The sequence below is a fragment of a genome, unplaced genomic scaffold (genome assembly GCF_019419815.1).
Source record: "Pyrus x bretschneideri cultivar Hongxiangsu unplaced genomic scaffold, Pyrus_bretschneideri_v1 Contig51, whole genome shotgun sequence".
NCBI lineage: Eukaryota > Viridiplantae > Streptophyta > Magnoliopsida > Rosales > Rosaceae > Pyrus > Pyrus x bretschneideri.
This window is the reverse complement of record NW_025999789.1, coordinates 1,539,230-1,557,072: the sequence shown is the minus strand read 5'-3', so window position 1 is coordinate 1,557,072 and position 17,843 is coordinate 1,539,230. Positions and strand designations below refer to the sequence as shown.

The window sequence follows — 17,843 nt, the reverse complement described above, 5'->3', positions numbered from 1 at the left end:
TTTTTTTTTTTGAACACCTAACTTCATAGGTTTTTTTTTTTTGGAACACCTAACTTCATAGGTTTTTGTACTGAGTATTAACAAGTGATCAGGACTGTTTGCCCTCCCCACCGCATGAACCTGGATTGTCTGCCCTACTTATCCTATATCCTTCCCATTCTTTTTTATTTATGTGATCATGGTTATGCCACATCAATATTTTATATTGATTTTTTTATAGAAATAATAAGACAAAAAACAATGAGAATACAAAATGTTGACGTGACTTATCCTTGACCACAAAAGTATAAGAGGATGGAAAAAATATGGAATGGAGACCTGGATTGTTTGCCCTCCCCATCACTTGACTAACATCATAGGTTTTTGTATTGAGTATTAACAAGAGCAATGCAGGGGTGGAAGCAAGACTTTTCTGTAATTGAGTGTTGCAGAAGAGTTCCTATCATACAACCGGGTTTTAGCCACAGTGCCATCAACCTCTAATAAGTGCTTCCAACTTGTTCAAAAGTTGCACTATTCTGTCCACTGACCAAGTGTTTAGTGGTGAATTGGTAAAAAAAACAAAGGTGATTTTAGGGAGATAAAAATTTTAAGTTAATTTTTTAAAACAAAATGATATAGTTGTTGATAATTAGATTATATTAATTATGCATTTATTTTTTATTGGTGACACGTCTTTTAGTTTAAAATTTTAGTCTTCCTAATATTGTCTTTTGATTAAGCCCACCTTGTAGGTACCTTGTGTCCATAAGATAGGTTTAGGTTAGCTGATAAACCGTTAACCCGTGTTTGATTGTTTCTTCGTTGTTGCCTTCTTCTTTTTCTTTTGGTTTTTCAAAGTGGTATGTTCATGATTGAAATGTAGCCATGAATTGACATGAGCGTTTGAACTGACAGACAAGTTTTGTCCTAAGAGCTGAGTTGAGTCGATTGGAAATTTTGGCCAAATAGTTCTTGTTGTTTTTTCCTCCTCAAATATTCAACAATTACACCTTTGATTATATGAAAAAAGGTTGCAAATACAACTCCTAAAGGGATATAAGAAAATTAGAGTATTGGTCCTGAATTGAAAATCTATAAGCATCAGTCCTTAAATGGTTCATAATGTGGAGTATTGATTCTTTTGAGTAGTACTGTTTAATAGTATCATCCAAAATAAAGGGTTTAAAAAAGAAAAAGTCTTTATCATATAAGGCAAATAAAGAATAAGTTGAGCATCTCTCACTCAATGGTACAATCTCTTAATTAAAAATCAATTAAGCGCAATCATCATCACTCAAATTCTGTCTACTAGCAGTAACTAGTAGTGCCACACTCGGTATCATCTCTAAATTCCTGGCAAAGCAACTAGGAGCACATACCTGGTCAACGTTGTGATTAGTTGCAGGTCTTCCTGTAAAGAATGCAGGTCGATCAGGTTTGAGAAGACTAGTAGCTTCACATTTTAACATTAGAACAACCGACGACATAGTTGGTCATTTGTTTGTATCCATCCTCTTGGACACACAATAATCCCGACATTGATGCATCTCAAGAATTCATTGGAACTACATGAGTCTTTCAATAATGGATCCATTAACTCCAACCCTTTCCCTTCGTTCCATAATTCCCAAGCCTGCAATTGATACATTTCAAAAATTATGTATATACTAAAAGAGGAAAAAGCCTAGAACACTCTTCCTTTGACAGTGTGATTCCTTTTTTACCCCTTCTTTGTTTCTAGAGTTACTGTTTATTGTACAGTGTGATTCCGTTTTTACCCTTTCTTTGTTTCTTTGGTCTTTTGGCTCTTCTCGAGTCTTCTGCTTCGTTTTTGTCTATCTGAGAAGGGAAGGATCTAGATGTACACGTGTGGGTCATCTAGGAATGCAAATCTTAAACTCCGGTAGGACATTTGTACATGCTCGATGTGTCGATGACCCCGTCCGGTTAGTAGAAGCGTCCGATTGTATGTGACACGAAGTTGACTAATAGGACTAACACCAAACCACACAATCCTCATGTTTCTTCCTTGTTTTCTCTTGTCACCATTGAATTTCTTGCGTAAATCGAATTCAACAAGTTAGTAAACTAGTCATACCAGAAAACATGAAGTTGGACGACTTGCTGCAGAATGAAAGCTCAAGGCCCTAAATAGTTTGAACAGACTAAAAATGCTTCCAAAGTTGAAGTTGGTTCTTTGTGACATTACAATTTCATGTCAAATTGTTGAGGGATGTATAAGAAATATGTGAATTGAATGTATATATTACTAGGTTACGGATGTTTTAGTCGTTAGATTTTATTTTTATAACTATTAGATATTCTACTTTTAATCTCAGCCATTCATTTTTTGTATCATTCATTATTATATAATATAGAAGAAAATTTGAATAACATACAAAATTGCTAAAATCTCTCTCAAAGCAACCCAAGGAGCAAGGCTCACCTTGATATGGGTTTAGAATGTTTGGCCCACCTAGTTGTTCTCCCCCTCCTTGTCCATAAATCAAATCAAAACAAAAACAAAATTGAGTGAACAAGAATTTTCTTTGGGTGCATGCAACGTGACATTTCTGGTCCGAGAAATGCTTGGCTTCTACAAGATTGAGAATAGGTTTTTCTTCAAAACACTTCGTTGGTTTACAGAGTGTAATGTTTATGATAAAAGGCTTTTGATGTTATAAATTTTTTTGTAAATATTATCTGTGAGAAACAATCAATTAAAACTAAAATTATTTACTTAATCAATTGTAGTGAATAGATAGAAGATTCATAATGTTTTTATTGAATCCGACAATCTGATTTTCTACAGTTCAAAAACTAAGCTAAGTGGGAAATATTCAAATATCACAACTCATACGAGATTTCTCAAAACAAATAATAAGGAAACATATATATATATATATATATATATATAGACATCATCTTATTGTTCTTTTATAAAAATAACATCATTTTATTCTATAGAAAAAATATATTGACATCATCTTAGCTTTCCACCATTCACCTTCTAAATACATTTTCACTTAAAAGCTACTTATTCATTCTGAAAAAAAAAAAAAAAAAAAAAACAAGAAAGAAACTATTTATCCATTCATCTCTTAAAATATGTAACATTATTGATCTTTGTGTTTATGGATAATATTTGTTTTGGTAACTGTGTTTTCAATTTAATCATTGTACTTTAAGTAGTTTAGGCTAACTAGTTATAACAATATACTCGTTGTTAGAGCCTAAAAATGTCATACACCAATCCAACTAAGTCCCAAGACCTAAGATCCATTTGTCAAGCAAGCCTTCATTCAAGCCCAAACATATGCCGGGGTGTGGGATCGATAAGGAAATACATTTAAAAACAAGCCATGCCACAGGTAATTAAGCCAGATATTCACATAAATCACGCCATGCTCATGCCTATTCATCATGCCAAGCTTCCTCATGCTAGTCACTATTCATGCTAAGCTCAAGTCACATATTCAGAGCTTGTCAAGTGGATTGTGGTGTGCATGGTTCCGGAAGGTTATTGGGCCTATGTAGAATAGGGGTTATGGAAGACTTTGGGCTGCTTGGAGGTCCAAAGATCCTAGCTCATACCCTTTGCATCTCACGAAGGCAACATTGAGAGAGAACTAGCCTAGTTTACCTCTTTTCCTAGCAAGCCAATCCTCCTAGTTAGGACTAAACGGGCTTACTGCATTAAATGTATGCTAAACCTAGCAAGTCAAATGCTGACTTTCCCTTCCTAGCTTGCATAGACAACCAACGCACAAAAGCCATGAAGCACAATTGATAAGACCTCAATCGACCTTAACTCTAATTGCAAGGAAAACTACAACTTTCATTGGACCAGAAAACTAATACAAATTCTTCACGCGACCTCCATTACAATTGATCACTATATAGCCTATTTCTCATCTTATTTAACCGACTTACAACAACAACAACTAAACATGGTTTACAATAACCCAACAAACAACTAACCAAGGTTAGACATATCAACAAAAAATTAACCCACAGTAAAGAAAATAGAAGTAAAAGTAACCAATATTTACAAACCAATGGAGGAATGCCATCTAGCATCCTAACAGCGCTACCAGAAGTAACGCCTGCAAAAGGTCGGCCTGGAAAACCCTTGCCTCAAGAAGAAGCAGAATGTAGGTCTTAACATTGCAGCTACATTACACCAAAGGGGAAATAGTAGGAGGGCTAGGAAGAAAGGAAGGGGAAGACCAAACCACAAAGGGAGATTCCCTTGAAGCCTAGAGAATAGCCCTTCACTTACATAAGGACGGAGAAACCATTTGAGCAAAGAGGTAACACAGAGAGAGATAGAAGAGAACGCAGGGAGAACACCACCAAAAAAAAAAAAAAGAGCCTAGAGAATTCCATTTTAGTCCAGAAGCATTCTTCAAGCCTCAAGCATCATCATTCATACAACCTGAGTAACTCCCACAACCTTCCATTAAACATCCCAGCCATTAGAAGCCATACTATCATCCTAGGAAAGCCCAAATCATCTAGCCAAGAATGTCATGCAACCATGCAAATCCCTTCTCTCTCATGTTAAATAAATAATCTTCTAGCTTCCACACTACGCTTCACTTGAGCAAGTCATTATCTTGATCAATCATGCTATCTTCAGGTCATTGATGTTAACAGGGTATTTCCTAAGATAAGCTAACTCTTTCGAGATATTTTGGAACTTGGTACAAATCCTAACCAAGGGAGACAAGATGACGTTCTCAAAGCCTAAGTTCATCTCGACCTAAAAGTCCCTTAGCACTGTCATTTTGCAATCAAATTGGAGTTCTCCTACTAACAAATTAGAGTATTTTGAAAAATCACTTGTCAAAGAAAAATAAAAGAAATCATTCTATTATTTTAGTTGATTCTGTAACATCTCACATCGACCAACAGAGAGGAGGTGATGTGCCTTATATGTACATGCCCACCTCCATATAGCACGAGACATTTTGGGAACTCACTGGCTTCAGATTCCATCAGAACTGCGAAGTTAAGCGAGTTCGGCTGAGAGCATTCTCAGGATAGGTGACTCACTGGGAAGTTCTTGTGTGAGTTCCCAGAAACAAAACCGTGTGGGCGTGGCTTGGGCTCAAAATGGATAATATTGTGTTACAACGAAGTCGAGATCTAGGATGTAATAGATTCTCACAAGAACAAAGAAAATCTATACCTTGTTGATTCCTACGAAATACCCAAGTTGATAGAACAAAAAAGAATAAACTCTTACTTCTACTTTAACGTCCAAAACTCGCTGCGAATCTAGGGGTACATAGATTTACAAGCTTTATCCCCCATCCCATACATTGAACTCACCACCCAAATTAACGTGATAGATGGATCCAATTAATCCCAATACAATGAGCCTAGTACCAAATCTTATGACCACTCTAAGATAATCCTAGTACATACAACATTGTTAAAGTCAAAATAATTTTCTAATGCACCGCATGGACTTCCTCGTGCATAAATTTTATCACGGTAATTCATATATGTGAGTGCTACTTTATCTGCATTAGGTATGCATACACGTGGCAAAAATTTGGATAAAATGACGCTTTCAAATGATAAGTAGCAAATTATAACTTTAATTCCACTATCGTAAATGATGCTTTATTGCAATAACGGAAGTTAATTATGTTATGCACGTAAGAACTAACAATTTAACTTGCTAGGGCTATTGTTAGTTAAAAAAAAAAAAAAAAAAAAAACTGAAACCAACACCCACCCTCTAATATTCCCCTCCTACACAAAGTAGCAAAACAGGATAAAGAGAATCATATTAAAATACTAAAATTGGCTTGTGATATCCGTCACCACACGACAGTTTGCTTCCCCAAAATCCGACTTCCATTTTACATAGTGCCCACAGATCCCTCTATTATCCTGCATATACAGATGCGATATATCAATCGCGTCATTCACGAGAAATTTGTATAGGGTTTGAGTGGTCATTAATTATGTTGAGTGGCATTACTAACCATTTAAAACTTGTTGTGTTTTTATCATTAATTTCCTAATTATTATACACGAAAATACTTTTGCTCACTACTCTTAAGTGATGATAATTTTCACCACCCTCTTTATCACCGCCGTTTGATGAGTTTAAATTTTCAGTTGTTGGAATTGTCACTCAATAGTGAGGGCGAGCCTTGGTGAACGGAAATGTTGTTTTTTTGTGACTAAAATATTACGGGTTTGAGTCATGAAAACAACCAATTTACAAAATAAAAGTAAGGCTGCGTACGATAAATGTTCCCATGACCCTCGTAATGCAGGGTACCTTGTTGGCTTGGGAGTAGTATTACTCAATATTGTTAAATGGCATGTTAAGCTACATGTAAAATGATACATAATGTTGGACGTGGCTTCAATGCTAAGTAAGACTCTATGATTATTTTAACCGTTAAATTCCATTATCACAATGATTATATCTTTTATTTTCAATCTCAATTATTCATCTTCGGCAACTAATTATTAAAAAAAAAAAAAATGAGTTTTAACGAAAGTTCACGGTACTATTCATTTTAACGAAAAATCATATTTTTACACTAAAAAGTCAATCTTAATACTATTCACTTTATACTTTAATTTGTTCTTATCATTAAAACTTAAAGTTTTCAAGTTTTTTTTCATTAGTTTTTCTTAAAAAAAAATGCATGACTTATATTATGGGTAATGCTTAGGAGACCAAATTTTTAAAAAGAAGTTTACAAACCAAATGACATGAACGATGGTGAAATATAAAGACAGGAAAGTCAGGAATATCTGAATCTTTGGATTGTGAATTCTCGGAGTCACCGAGGAAGTTGGGATTTACGGAAGCAAAAGAAACAGTCATGGTGTTTTTTGTCTGTTTGTTGTTGGCGGGAAGAGGCTTCTGGGTTGATTTAAATATCTGAGAAAGTTGCAAGGAAAAAACAATGAGATCAGCAGCTTGCTTTTTTCTGCTTGAAAGAACGGCTTTTTACCATTTTTACATGCCATTTGGCATTCAACTGGATAAACCCAAATTGCCCAGGTGAGTCCTTTACATGGTGGTGGTGATTAACAATTATCTGGGTGTCGAAATTAGAGTCTAGAGAGAGAGAGAGAGAGAGAGAGAGAGAGAGAGGGGTTGGTAACTTTATATGAATGTGTAGGTGGGTGGGGAACAGAGGAAATTTATGCTTATGAAATGTTTGATCTTTGGTCTGAAAGAGAGTAGATTAGCTAAAGAAGAGTCGTGTGTTGTAATGTGTTGGCTGTATATTGTGAATTGGAGAATAGAACTAGTTTCTGACGTTAAATGGGTGGGTAAAGATCGGTGCTTTCTTTCGATGTTCCTTTCGTGTTTGTGTGTAATGTGTTGGCTATGTATATTGTGGATTGGTGTACAACTAGTATGTGATGCTAAAAGGGTGTGTGCAAATCTGTGCTTTCTTTCAATATTGTTTCCGTGTTTGTTTTCTGAACTTGAGGTGGTAATGGTGTTGCAGGGACTATTTCGTAGGGTATAGTGAGTTGATCAAGTTGCAGCCTTTGGAAGGCGTAAACTATATATTCTACAGTCTGTCCGTTTCTCACAAGTGCAAGGTATGTTTTCGTTCACCTCTCCAGTCTTTGCCCTTGTGTCTGCATTTTTGCTATATGAAGAAGATAAGTAATTCGCTCGTATGAGATGTAACTGCTATTGCGTTCTCTTATTCAACTCTTAAATGTATGAACAGCATGCTTTCAGCCTAGTTGCCATTTTTACTTGAATTTTAACCATTCTAAAGTTCAAATGGATAGAGGCACAAGGAGCTTTATAGTCTTATAGACTAGGCAATTAGCACTTGGGGTAACCTTCTGTGTTTGTAACCAAAAGTCAGCTCTTTACATCAATTTGTACTCTATTGAGTTTGACGGAGAATTTTCAGAAAATAGTATAACTAATTTTTGTACCAATGTATGAAATGTGAATACTTGCAATTGATTACTTGGACAGTGTCTAAATCCAGGAACAACTTCTTGGTTTTCCTTCTTAATCGACCCTTCCATTTTCTTCTTTCCATCCAATCTTCGCACTAAAATGACCTTCTGTTCTTATAGCCAAAAGTCAGATTGTTACATCAGTTCATACTCTATTGAGTCTGACAGAGAATTTTCAAAGCACATGGTGCTGTGTTTATGCATGAAATGTGAAACTTACAGAACATATTCTACTTTAATCAGCGATGGATCACTTGGATGGTGTCCAAATCCAGAAAGATATTCAAGGTCTTCCCCATCTTTCCATTTGATGATCCAACCTTCCATATTCCCCATCTTGACATTTTCCCTTTTCTGGCAACTGTAGAGTTTTTATGGCCATAAGGAAAGACAAATAGCTGATACGGCTTTTTATTCTTTGTGAAATAATAAATGGTGTAAGCCAAGATATTCTATTCATTCATTGTTATATACATTGGTGGACTGTGTGCACATGAAATCTTGTATGAGTTATAAAAACTAAGAATATGTACCTAGCTCCAATTTCAGCCTTCTAGACTTTGAGCTTCATTTGAAATATCAGGTTTTCCCAACATCGGTTTATTCTCTTTGTTCTTCTCACTGTCCTTACTGGATAGTTGCACAAATGCTCTTGTTTTCGTGTAATAACAAACAATGATACACATAACATAAGAGTTTGTTTTCTGGAACTGTAGATTTGGGTTTATCACCAACTGTAGTTATAACCTTATGCTATTTATGGACAATCTTGTGTACGGTTACCTATAACTGGGAGTTAGAACTAGAACAAAGTTGAACTCAGTTTGTTATTTGATCTCAATATGTACAGCCAGAAGGCTTGAACAACAAGGGAGATGGACCCTGGAAAATCAGTAGAGGACCAGTTCTCCAGGCTGCATCCATGCCTTCCACTGAATACAAGAATTGGGATAGTAGGCGGTGGTCCAAGTGGTTTATCATCTGCTTATGCACTGGTGAAGCTTGGTTACAGCAATGTGACCGTGTTAGAGAAGCACCATACTGTTGGTGGCATGTGTGAATCAGTTGATATTGAAGGTTAGAAATATAAGATGGTGTCTTTTATGCCTACTCTTTTATGCCTACTTTGTTATGCAATTGAGTTTGACAACATGTACTACCTTTACAGGGAAAATTTATGATCTCGGCGGCCAAGTTCTTGCTGCAAACAGCGCCCCTGTCATCTTTCACTTGGCTAAGGAGACTGGGTCTGAACTAGATGAAATGGACTCCCACAAGCTTGCGCTTATTGACAAATCAGGGCAGTATCAAGATATAAAAGTTGCAGATGATTATGTATCCGTTATCTCACTGACGTTAGAACTCCAGGTTGGTACCTAGTACCTTACACCCTGTTTAGTTTCTTGATTTCTCCGCTCGGCAATATTGATATCTCCATTTTACCTTTGATAGGATAAGGCAGCAAAGTCGGGTCGGATTGGGGTCCATGCTGTGAGTGAATATGCGTCAGACTTAACTCCTGTATATCTTGAATGTCAAGGATTTAGTTCTGTTCCCAAATCCGTGGCTTATGGATACACTGCTTCTGGTTATGGGTTTGTTCAAGATATGCCATATGCCTACATTCATGAGTTTACACGAACTTCCATGGCTGGTAAAATTCGCCGCTTCAAAGGTGGATATACAAGTTTTTGGGAGAAGATCAGTAAATCACTCCCAATGGTTCACTGCAACACCGAAGTGTTGGAAATCAGACGCTATTCTGATAGTGTTGGTGTTGATGTAAAAAGTTGTGATGGAGAAGTTAAATCTATGGAGTTTGATAAGGTCATCATTTCTGGTTCCTTTCCTTTGAATAGCGGAAGAATTTACAGATCACCTTCACATCCTACAGGTTTATTTATTACTCCCTCTCCATTTTTTTTCTTCGATTATTATCATTGCAATTCCTTTTTATCTGCTTGATATGCCTAATAAAGAATTCTCGTAACAGAACATGGAAGTGAAGTGATGGAGATGGGTGATGTCGAGAAGGAGTTGTTTAGCAAAGTGCAGACAATTGACTACTACACTACAGTTTTGAAGGTTAAAGGAATAGAACATATGCCGATTGGTTTCTTCTACTTTGAAGAATATATGAGCAATCCTGCAACAATCGGAAATCCAGTTGCAATGCAGAAATTCTATGCTGACACTGATATTTTATTATTCTGGTCTTATGGAAATTCTGTTGATATTACGGGAACAACTGTGACAGAGCTTGCAATTGATGCTGCTAAACTTATAGGAGCAGAAGTTACGGAGGTGGTTCTCCAACGACGATTTAAGTATTTTCCTCACGTTGGCAGCCAAGGTATGCCAATGATTTGCTCTTACGCCATATCTCCCTGCCAATTAGGAATGCTAATTTTAATTATTTCTATACAGAGATGAAGGATGGATTTTATGAGAAATTGGAATCTGAACTTCAAGGCTTCAGGAACACTTACTATGTTGGCGGTCTTATGGCTTTTGAACTGACCGAGAGAAATTCGTCATACGCTATGGGTTTAGTCTGCAAGCACTTTGCAAATGACAATTCTGTGCCGAAATTTCCTTATGCTAAGGTAACCCCACATCTAAGTGTTGAATTTGACGAATAATCGATCAAAATGAAATGATTGAAAATTCAAAGTTGATAAATTCCTTATTTAGTGTAAACATGTCTCTTTGCAGAGTTTGTTTTCCTCGCAACAACGGTGGGGAGGAAGCCCTAAACGCATGACTGAAGTACCAGGAGTGGAGTTCCCAAACCTGTCTTCCCTCGATGGCTATCTGAAGCACTGGGGAGCTCACGGAGTCACTCAAAACAAGACACTCTATACTTGGATTAATGAAGAAGGGGTGGTAGTGAGCCAGCGAACTTATGCAGAACTTCATGACAATGCTTCTTGCATTGCTCAAAAGCTGTTGACATGCAAGAATCCAGTAATCAGGCCTCGTGACAGGGTTCTCCTGGTCCATGTCCCAGGTCTGGACTTTGTAGATGCCTTCTTTGGGTGCTTAAGAGCAAACGTCTTACCAGTCCCAGTTCTACCTCCAGATCCTTTACAAAGAGGCGGTCAAGCACTTTTGAAGATTGAAAACATTGCTAAATCATGTGGTGCAGTTGCAATTCTTTCTACCATTAGTTATCACTGGGCTGTCCAGGCAGGTTCCGTTAAAAATATGATCTCACTGACAGCTAAAAAGCCGAAATCCTCAGGTCGTTGGCCCAATCTTCCTTGGTTACATACAGACTCTTGGATTAAGAACTCTAAGAACGTGGTTGTAGAGGATTTCAAAGATGAATTTGAACCACAGCCTGATGAAGTATCCTTTCTGCAGTTCACATCAGGTTCGACTGGCGATGCTAAAGGAGTCATGATAACCCACAGTGGGCTCATTCATAATGTGAAGTTGATGCGAAGGAGATACAACAGCACCTCAAAAACAGTTCTAGTTAGCTGGCTCCCTCAGTACCATGACATGGGGCTGATTGGAGGAATTTTCACAGCCCTTGTTAGTGGTGGAACTGCAGTTTTATTTTCCCCATTGACGTTCATCAGGAACCCATTATTGTGGCTCCAAATCATGAGCAAATATCAGGCTACTCACAGTGCTGGCCCCAATTTTGCCTTTGAGCTAGTCATTCGAAGGCTGGAGTCGGACAAGAACAGGAAATACGACCTTTCTTCCATGAAATTCCTGATGGTTGCTGCTGAACCAGTTAGGCAGAAAACTCTGAAAAGATTTGTCGAGCTCGCTCGTCCTTTTGGTCTTTCTCAAGAGGTGATGGCACCTGGCTATGGCTTGGCAGAAAATTGTGTGTTTGTCAGTTGTGCATATGGTGAAGGGAAGTCTATCATGGTAGATTGGCAAGGAAGAGTTTGTTGTGGGTATGTGAATCCCGGTGATGAAGATGTTGACATCAGAATAGTTGATCCAGAGAGTGGTGAGGAGCTCAAAGAAGCGGGAAAGGAAGGAGAGATATGGATCAGCAGTCCCAGTGCTGGAATTGGGTACTGGGGTAGGGAAGAACTAAGCCAGAATACTTACAGAAACAAGCTTCCTGACTATCCTGGACGTATCTACACTAGAACGGGGGATTTAGGACGAATCATTGACAGAAAATTGTTCATCACTGGAAGAATCAAGGATCTCATCATTGTAGCTGGAAGGAACATTTACTCGGCAGATGTAGAGAAGACAGTGGAGAGTGCAGCAGAAGTTGTACGTCCAGGTTGTTGCGCTGTCATTGCTGTTCCCATGGAAATCTTATCAATGAAAGGTATTTCTGTTCCAGATAATGCTGACCAGGTTGGTTTGGTCGTAATTGCGGAGGTTAGGGACGGTGAACCTGTTGGCAAGGATGTTGTTGAACAAATTCAAGCTCGTGTTGCAGAAGAACATGGGGTTACCATTGCTTCTGTTAAGATGATCAGGCCAAAAACCATCAGTAAGACAACGTCAGGAAAAATCAAAAGATTCGAGTGCCTCCAACAGTTTACTGATGGCACATTGAATGTCGTTCCAGAACCAATTCTAATAAATAAAAAACTGATGCGGTCCTTCACTACTGGAACATGCAAGGAGGGAACCCCTCGTCCTCAGTTTGTGAGAGGTTCTCCACCACCAAGCCCCAAGATAAGTAATAAAGATATTGTAGACTTCTTGAAACGCCTGGTTTCCGAGCAGACTGGTATTTCAATCAGCAAAATCTCAAACACTGAAAGTCTAGTGTCTTATGGAATCGATTCAATTGGTGTGGTCAGAGCAGCTCAAAAACTTTCTGACTTTCTTGGAGTGCCAGTAGGAGCTGTGGATATTTTCACTGCAACTTGCATTGCAGACTTGGCAAGCTTCTCAGAGAATCTGGTAATGAATTCTCAACCTCAACTGTCAACAACTCCATCCAATGTTCCACAGCTTGAGACTGAGACTGAGACTGATTCCGCTGAGCTTGTGATGGAACTTCCCGAATCTCAGCACTTGGTGATCTGGTCTTTCCAACTTTTGGCTCTTGTTTACGTTGCTTTTATGCTCTCCATTCCCGCATACTTATCAGTATCTGCTTTTATGAAATGCATCTCAGCCACCCATGCATTGGTAGAAGGAATTCCCTATTTAGATTATTTGATCCTTCTGACGTTTGCTCCCCTTGCTTGGATCTTATGCATACTTTCTACCTGTGTTTCAATTGCTTTCTTGGGGAACTCTTTCTTAAAACCAAACTATGCCCTGAACCCCGAGGTTTCCATCTGGTCAGTGGATTTTGTTAAGTGGTGGGCTCTTTACAAGGCCCACGAAGTTGCTTCGAAAGTTTTGGCAGAGCATCTGCGAGGAACCATGTTCCTCAAGTATTGGTTCAAGATGCTTGGAGCTAGGATTGGATCCTCAGTTTTTCTTGATACAGTTGACATAACAGACCCGTCTCTAGTTTCGATTGGAGATGGAGCTGTGATCGCAGAAGGGGCTTTGATTCAAAGTCATGAAGTGAAGAATGGAGTATTAAGCTTCCTCCCAATAAGAATTGGCCAAAACTCGTCAGTTGGTCCCTACGCGGTTGTCCAAAAGGGAACAATTTTGGGAGAAGACCTTGAAGTAATGGCCTTGCAAAAATCTGGAGGCAAATCTGCTGCCAAGGCTACAGATCTTCAAAATGTAAGAATCCTTTCTTCTGCATGTTTATCCAACCATCATGAATTCTAATCTTTTTTCTGAATCATGATTAGATTTTCCTTAACTTTTAATTATTTTGGAATCAATTTTTTTTATTTCCTTAGATATTTGACGTACAACACGGCTATATAGTTTATTTTTATTAATTCGTGAACGCTTTTCATGCAATGAAACTTAGAAACTAATATCAACTCAATACTTTTCTTATACATGATTCAGGGTAAAATGCTGCCAAATGTTACAAAGGAAACTGAAGATGGGGTTGTTTACCAGTTCATAGGAATCTACATAGTTGGGTTGCTCGGTACTCTTTCAGCTTCTATTGTGTACTTGGTCTACATTTGGATGTCTCAGAAGCCTCTTTCCCCTCAAGAATTTGCATTTGCTTGCTTATTTGGGGCCTTTCACTGGATGCCTTACACCGTCATAGCATATGCCACCATGTTTTCTAATGTCCCATTAGGCATAATTTACTCATCCATCTCAATGGCGGTTGCTTATTTGGCTTATGGCGTAGTACTTAGCTTCCTCACAGCCGCCTTGACCCGTCTTATTTCTAGTAACCAAGGGAAAAAGACAACCCATTTTAGAATGTGGCTTTGCCACCGAATCACCATTGCCTGCCACCACAGATTTGCGAAGCTTCTGTCTGGAACGGAAGCGTTCTGCATGTACATGCGCCTTCTCGGTGCCAAGGTTGGGAAACATTGTTCTATCAGGGCCATCAACCCAATTTCAGACCCGAAATTGATTTCACTCGGTTCTGGCGTCCATCTTGGTGATTTCAGTCGGATCATTGCTGGGTATTATTCCTCCCATGGGCTTGTTAGTGGGAAAGTTGAGGTGCATGATAATTCAGTAGTTGGGAGTGAAAGTGTGGTCCTTCCTGGTTCAGTTCTTCAGAAAGATGTTATTCTTGGTGCATTGTCAGTAGCACCGGTGAATTCAGTGCTCCAAGCGGGTGGTGTTTACATTGGGTCTCAAGCTCCAATGATGATCAAGAACACCATGCATTCGTTGGAGGATAGAATAGAAGAGATGGACATGAAATATAAGAAAATTGTTGGTAACCTTGCTGCAAATTTGGCTGCCACAACTCTGAAGGTTAAGTCAAGATATTTCCATCGAATTGGTGTTAGTGGGAAGGGAACCTTGAAGATATATGACAACATCAAAGGCTTGCCAGACCACAAAATCTTCTGCCAAGGAAAGAGCTACCCTGTCATAGGTTCGGCATAGCAACAGCTTGAGCGCTGATGATGATGCAAGGATTGATGCGCGGGGTGCAGCTATAAGAATACTTTCAGATGAAAGTAGTGAGTCTTCACTCTTTGACCTGACACTGAAGACAGGAAAGGCATTCTACGCCCGCACAATTGCAGATTTTGCAACATGGCTTGTCTGTGGGCTTCCTGCACGGGAAGAGTATGTTAAGCGAGCGCCACATGTGCGTGATGCAGTATGGACTTCCTTGCGCCATGCAAACTCATATGCTGAACTACATTATTACTCAAATATCTGCAGGCTGTTCCGGTTCGAAGATGGACAAGAAATGTATGTCAAGTTCAAGTTGAGGCCTTCTGATGAGAATATTAGTGAGGAAGCTGGTAAGGTGGAGCCAATTGGAATTCTTCCACCCGATACAGGTGCAATTCCAAGGAGTGATAATGATACTCGTCCTCTACTTTTCCTTGCTAAAGATTTCCAAAGTCGTGTGAATGCTGAAGGAGTCCGTTATATTTTCCAGTTACAGGTCCGGCCAGTTCCACGTGATGAGCTGCCCGGGACATTGCACTTGACTGCACCAAACCATGGAGTGAGTCTGAGTTCCCATATATTGATGTTGGAGAGGTTAACATCAACCATAATCTATCTGCAGAACAATCAGAACAGTTGGACTTTAATCCATTTCTACGATGCCCTGAAGTGGATGTCATCCGAGCTTCATCATGCTCCCAGAGTGCTTCAATTGATCATGGACGTTCATTGATCTATGAGATATGCCAGCACCTGAGGAACGGTGCACCCCTTCCAGAGGCTTGGAAAATCTTCCTAGAGCAGTCCGATGTCAAAGTAGACCTTTCGGGTTGTCCAATGGCAGCATCATTGATGAAGAAGGATGCGCAAAAAGTGACGTTGGAAAGAACTTTGTTTCAGGCTCTATGGGCCACTTTTGCTCAACCTCTACTACAAACAGTGCTGCCTCATTTCCTGCTGGCATTAGTAATCTACGCTCCTTTGAACTGGACTCTGCACATGAACAATACTCAAAAAATCGCTCTACATTGGTTGTTTCCATTGTTTTGGGTTTCTTCTGGTCTTTTGGCCGGATTAGCTTGCATTGTGGCTAAATGGTTACTAGTCGGAAAGAAGAAAGAAGGCGAAACTGTGCACATTTGGAGCATAGGGGTCTTTTTGGACACTACATGGCAGGCATTTAGAACCCTAGTTGGGAGCTATTTTGCAGAAATGACAAGCGGGTCAATTTTCTTCGTTCTGTGGATGAAGCTTATGGGTTCGGAGATTGAGCTGGACCAAGGCGCTTATGTAGACAGCATGGGAGCGTTGTTAAACCCGGAAATGGTGGAGATCGAGAGAGGCGGGTGCGTGGGACGAGAAGCTCTCTTGTTTGGACACATATATGAAGGTGATGAGGGGAAAGTGAAGTTTGGAAAGATCAGTGTAGGAGAAGGTGGGTTTGTAGGGAGTAGAGCAATAGCAATGCCCGGAGTGAGAGTGGAAGTTGGGGGAAGTCTCAGTGCTCTCTCGCTTGCCATGAAAGAAGAAATTATCATGTCAAGGTGAAAAGGGTTTGATGCAATTTCATATATTTAATATTTATACCATGATAAATAAAAAGTTGCAACACTTTGTTGCCTACATTTCATGCAAATCTGGCTGGAAATTTTTTGAAAATGTTTCAGCTCCATTGAAATAAAATTATTATTTTAGACCTGGCAACATGTCGAGTTTTACAGTGATCCTCATGTATGAAAGTTTTCTTAGAAACCTGATCCGTTAGCTTTTGTGTCGAATATATATAAGCTCAAGCTTATTGGCAAATTTTACATGTCATGTTGTGTTTCACCTCGTTTTCTCATCTTTCTTGTCAACCAAAACACAAAACATAATAAATAACATAATAATATCAAGTGTAATATATACAACATGATGTGGGATTGCAACATGACTCCGATCCAAGTCACAATTTCCATCAATATATGTATGGGTGGATTTGTGGCACTACATTTATTTTGACACATATTTTTGTGGGCTTACTCTGTAATAGTATTTCAAAATGATTTAAACCGTCTGTCTTTTATTTTTTCTCTTAAAGATCATGTCTACCAAAGTCACCTAAATCCGAAACTATATCATAGTTAGATCAAGTGCTTTAAGGTTTCTTTGCAAAACCGTATTCGTTAATTTCCTTCACTATAGATGAATATTTTAATAGTTCGAATCATTGACATACATTACAGAGTTATCCTCATCAAAACGTATGTACAAAATTGTGTAAAAAACGATACCGTGAATCCGCCCACATATATAAATACATGTATGTAGCAATTAGCATGTGTCCCCATCTACCAAATTGGAATGTCCGAAAGCAACCCATGGGTCAAATTGGTACAGGAATATTATCAATCTCTGAATAATGAATTCAAAATGGGACTTGATGCTTTCCGACCTCAATTAGCATGTATCACCCTGCATGCTAGAAAACGACTATTGGATACACCATATTTTAGTGGGTAACATTTGATTATTTTGTGGAAGAGGCACATTTTGTGGTTGGTGGCCTTAAGCCTAATTTGATACCGAGGTGATTCTGGAAAAAAATAGGTATAAAAAAAAGTTGGGAGCTTTGGTAAACATTCAGCTTCGACTTTTTTTTCATAGTTTTGGATGAAAAAAAAGCCAAAAACACAAAACTGCAAAACCAGCTTTGAAAAACCAGCTCTTTTTCACATCTGTTTTACATAAAAGTTTATCAAACACTATAATACTATTTTTTTTTTTTCAAAAGCACTTTTACAAAAAAGTTTACCAAACATTCTACTGCTTTATTTCACAGCTGCTTATTCTCACAACATAGCAGAAACAGTTTTTTTTCAAAGCACAAAAATATCAAACCAACCCTAAATCTTCTAATTTTATAAAAGATTATTATAATTAATTGAATA

At 38.5% G+C, this 17,843-nt stretch overlaps 1 protein-coding gene across 1 annotated transcript; it reads left to right on the top strand.

The window, feature by feature from the left end:
• The first annotated feature begins 6,759 nt into the window (after window positions 1–6,759).
• LOC103954620 lies at window positions 6,760–16,647 on the top strand. The gene is given in 11 exon segments (XM_048569979.1): window positions 6,760–7,024; window positions 7,482–7,578; window positions 8,807–9,033; window positions 9,125–9,324; window positions 9,409–9,850; window positions 9,950–10,309; window positions 10,384–10,562; window positions 10,672–13,638; window positions 13,876–14,883; window positions 14,885–15,428; window positions 15,431–16,647. Coding segments are annotated over 9 exon segments (6,933 nt in total). The 5' UTR covers window positions 6,760–7,024; window positions 7,482–7,578; window positions 8,807–8,831; the 3' UTR covers window positions 16,462–16,647.
• The last annotated feature ends 1,196 nt before the right edge of the window (window positions 16,648–17,843 follow it).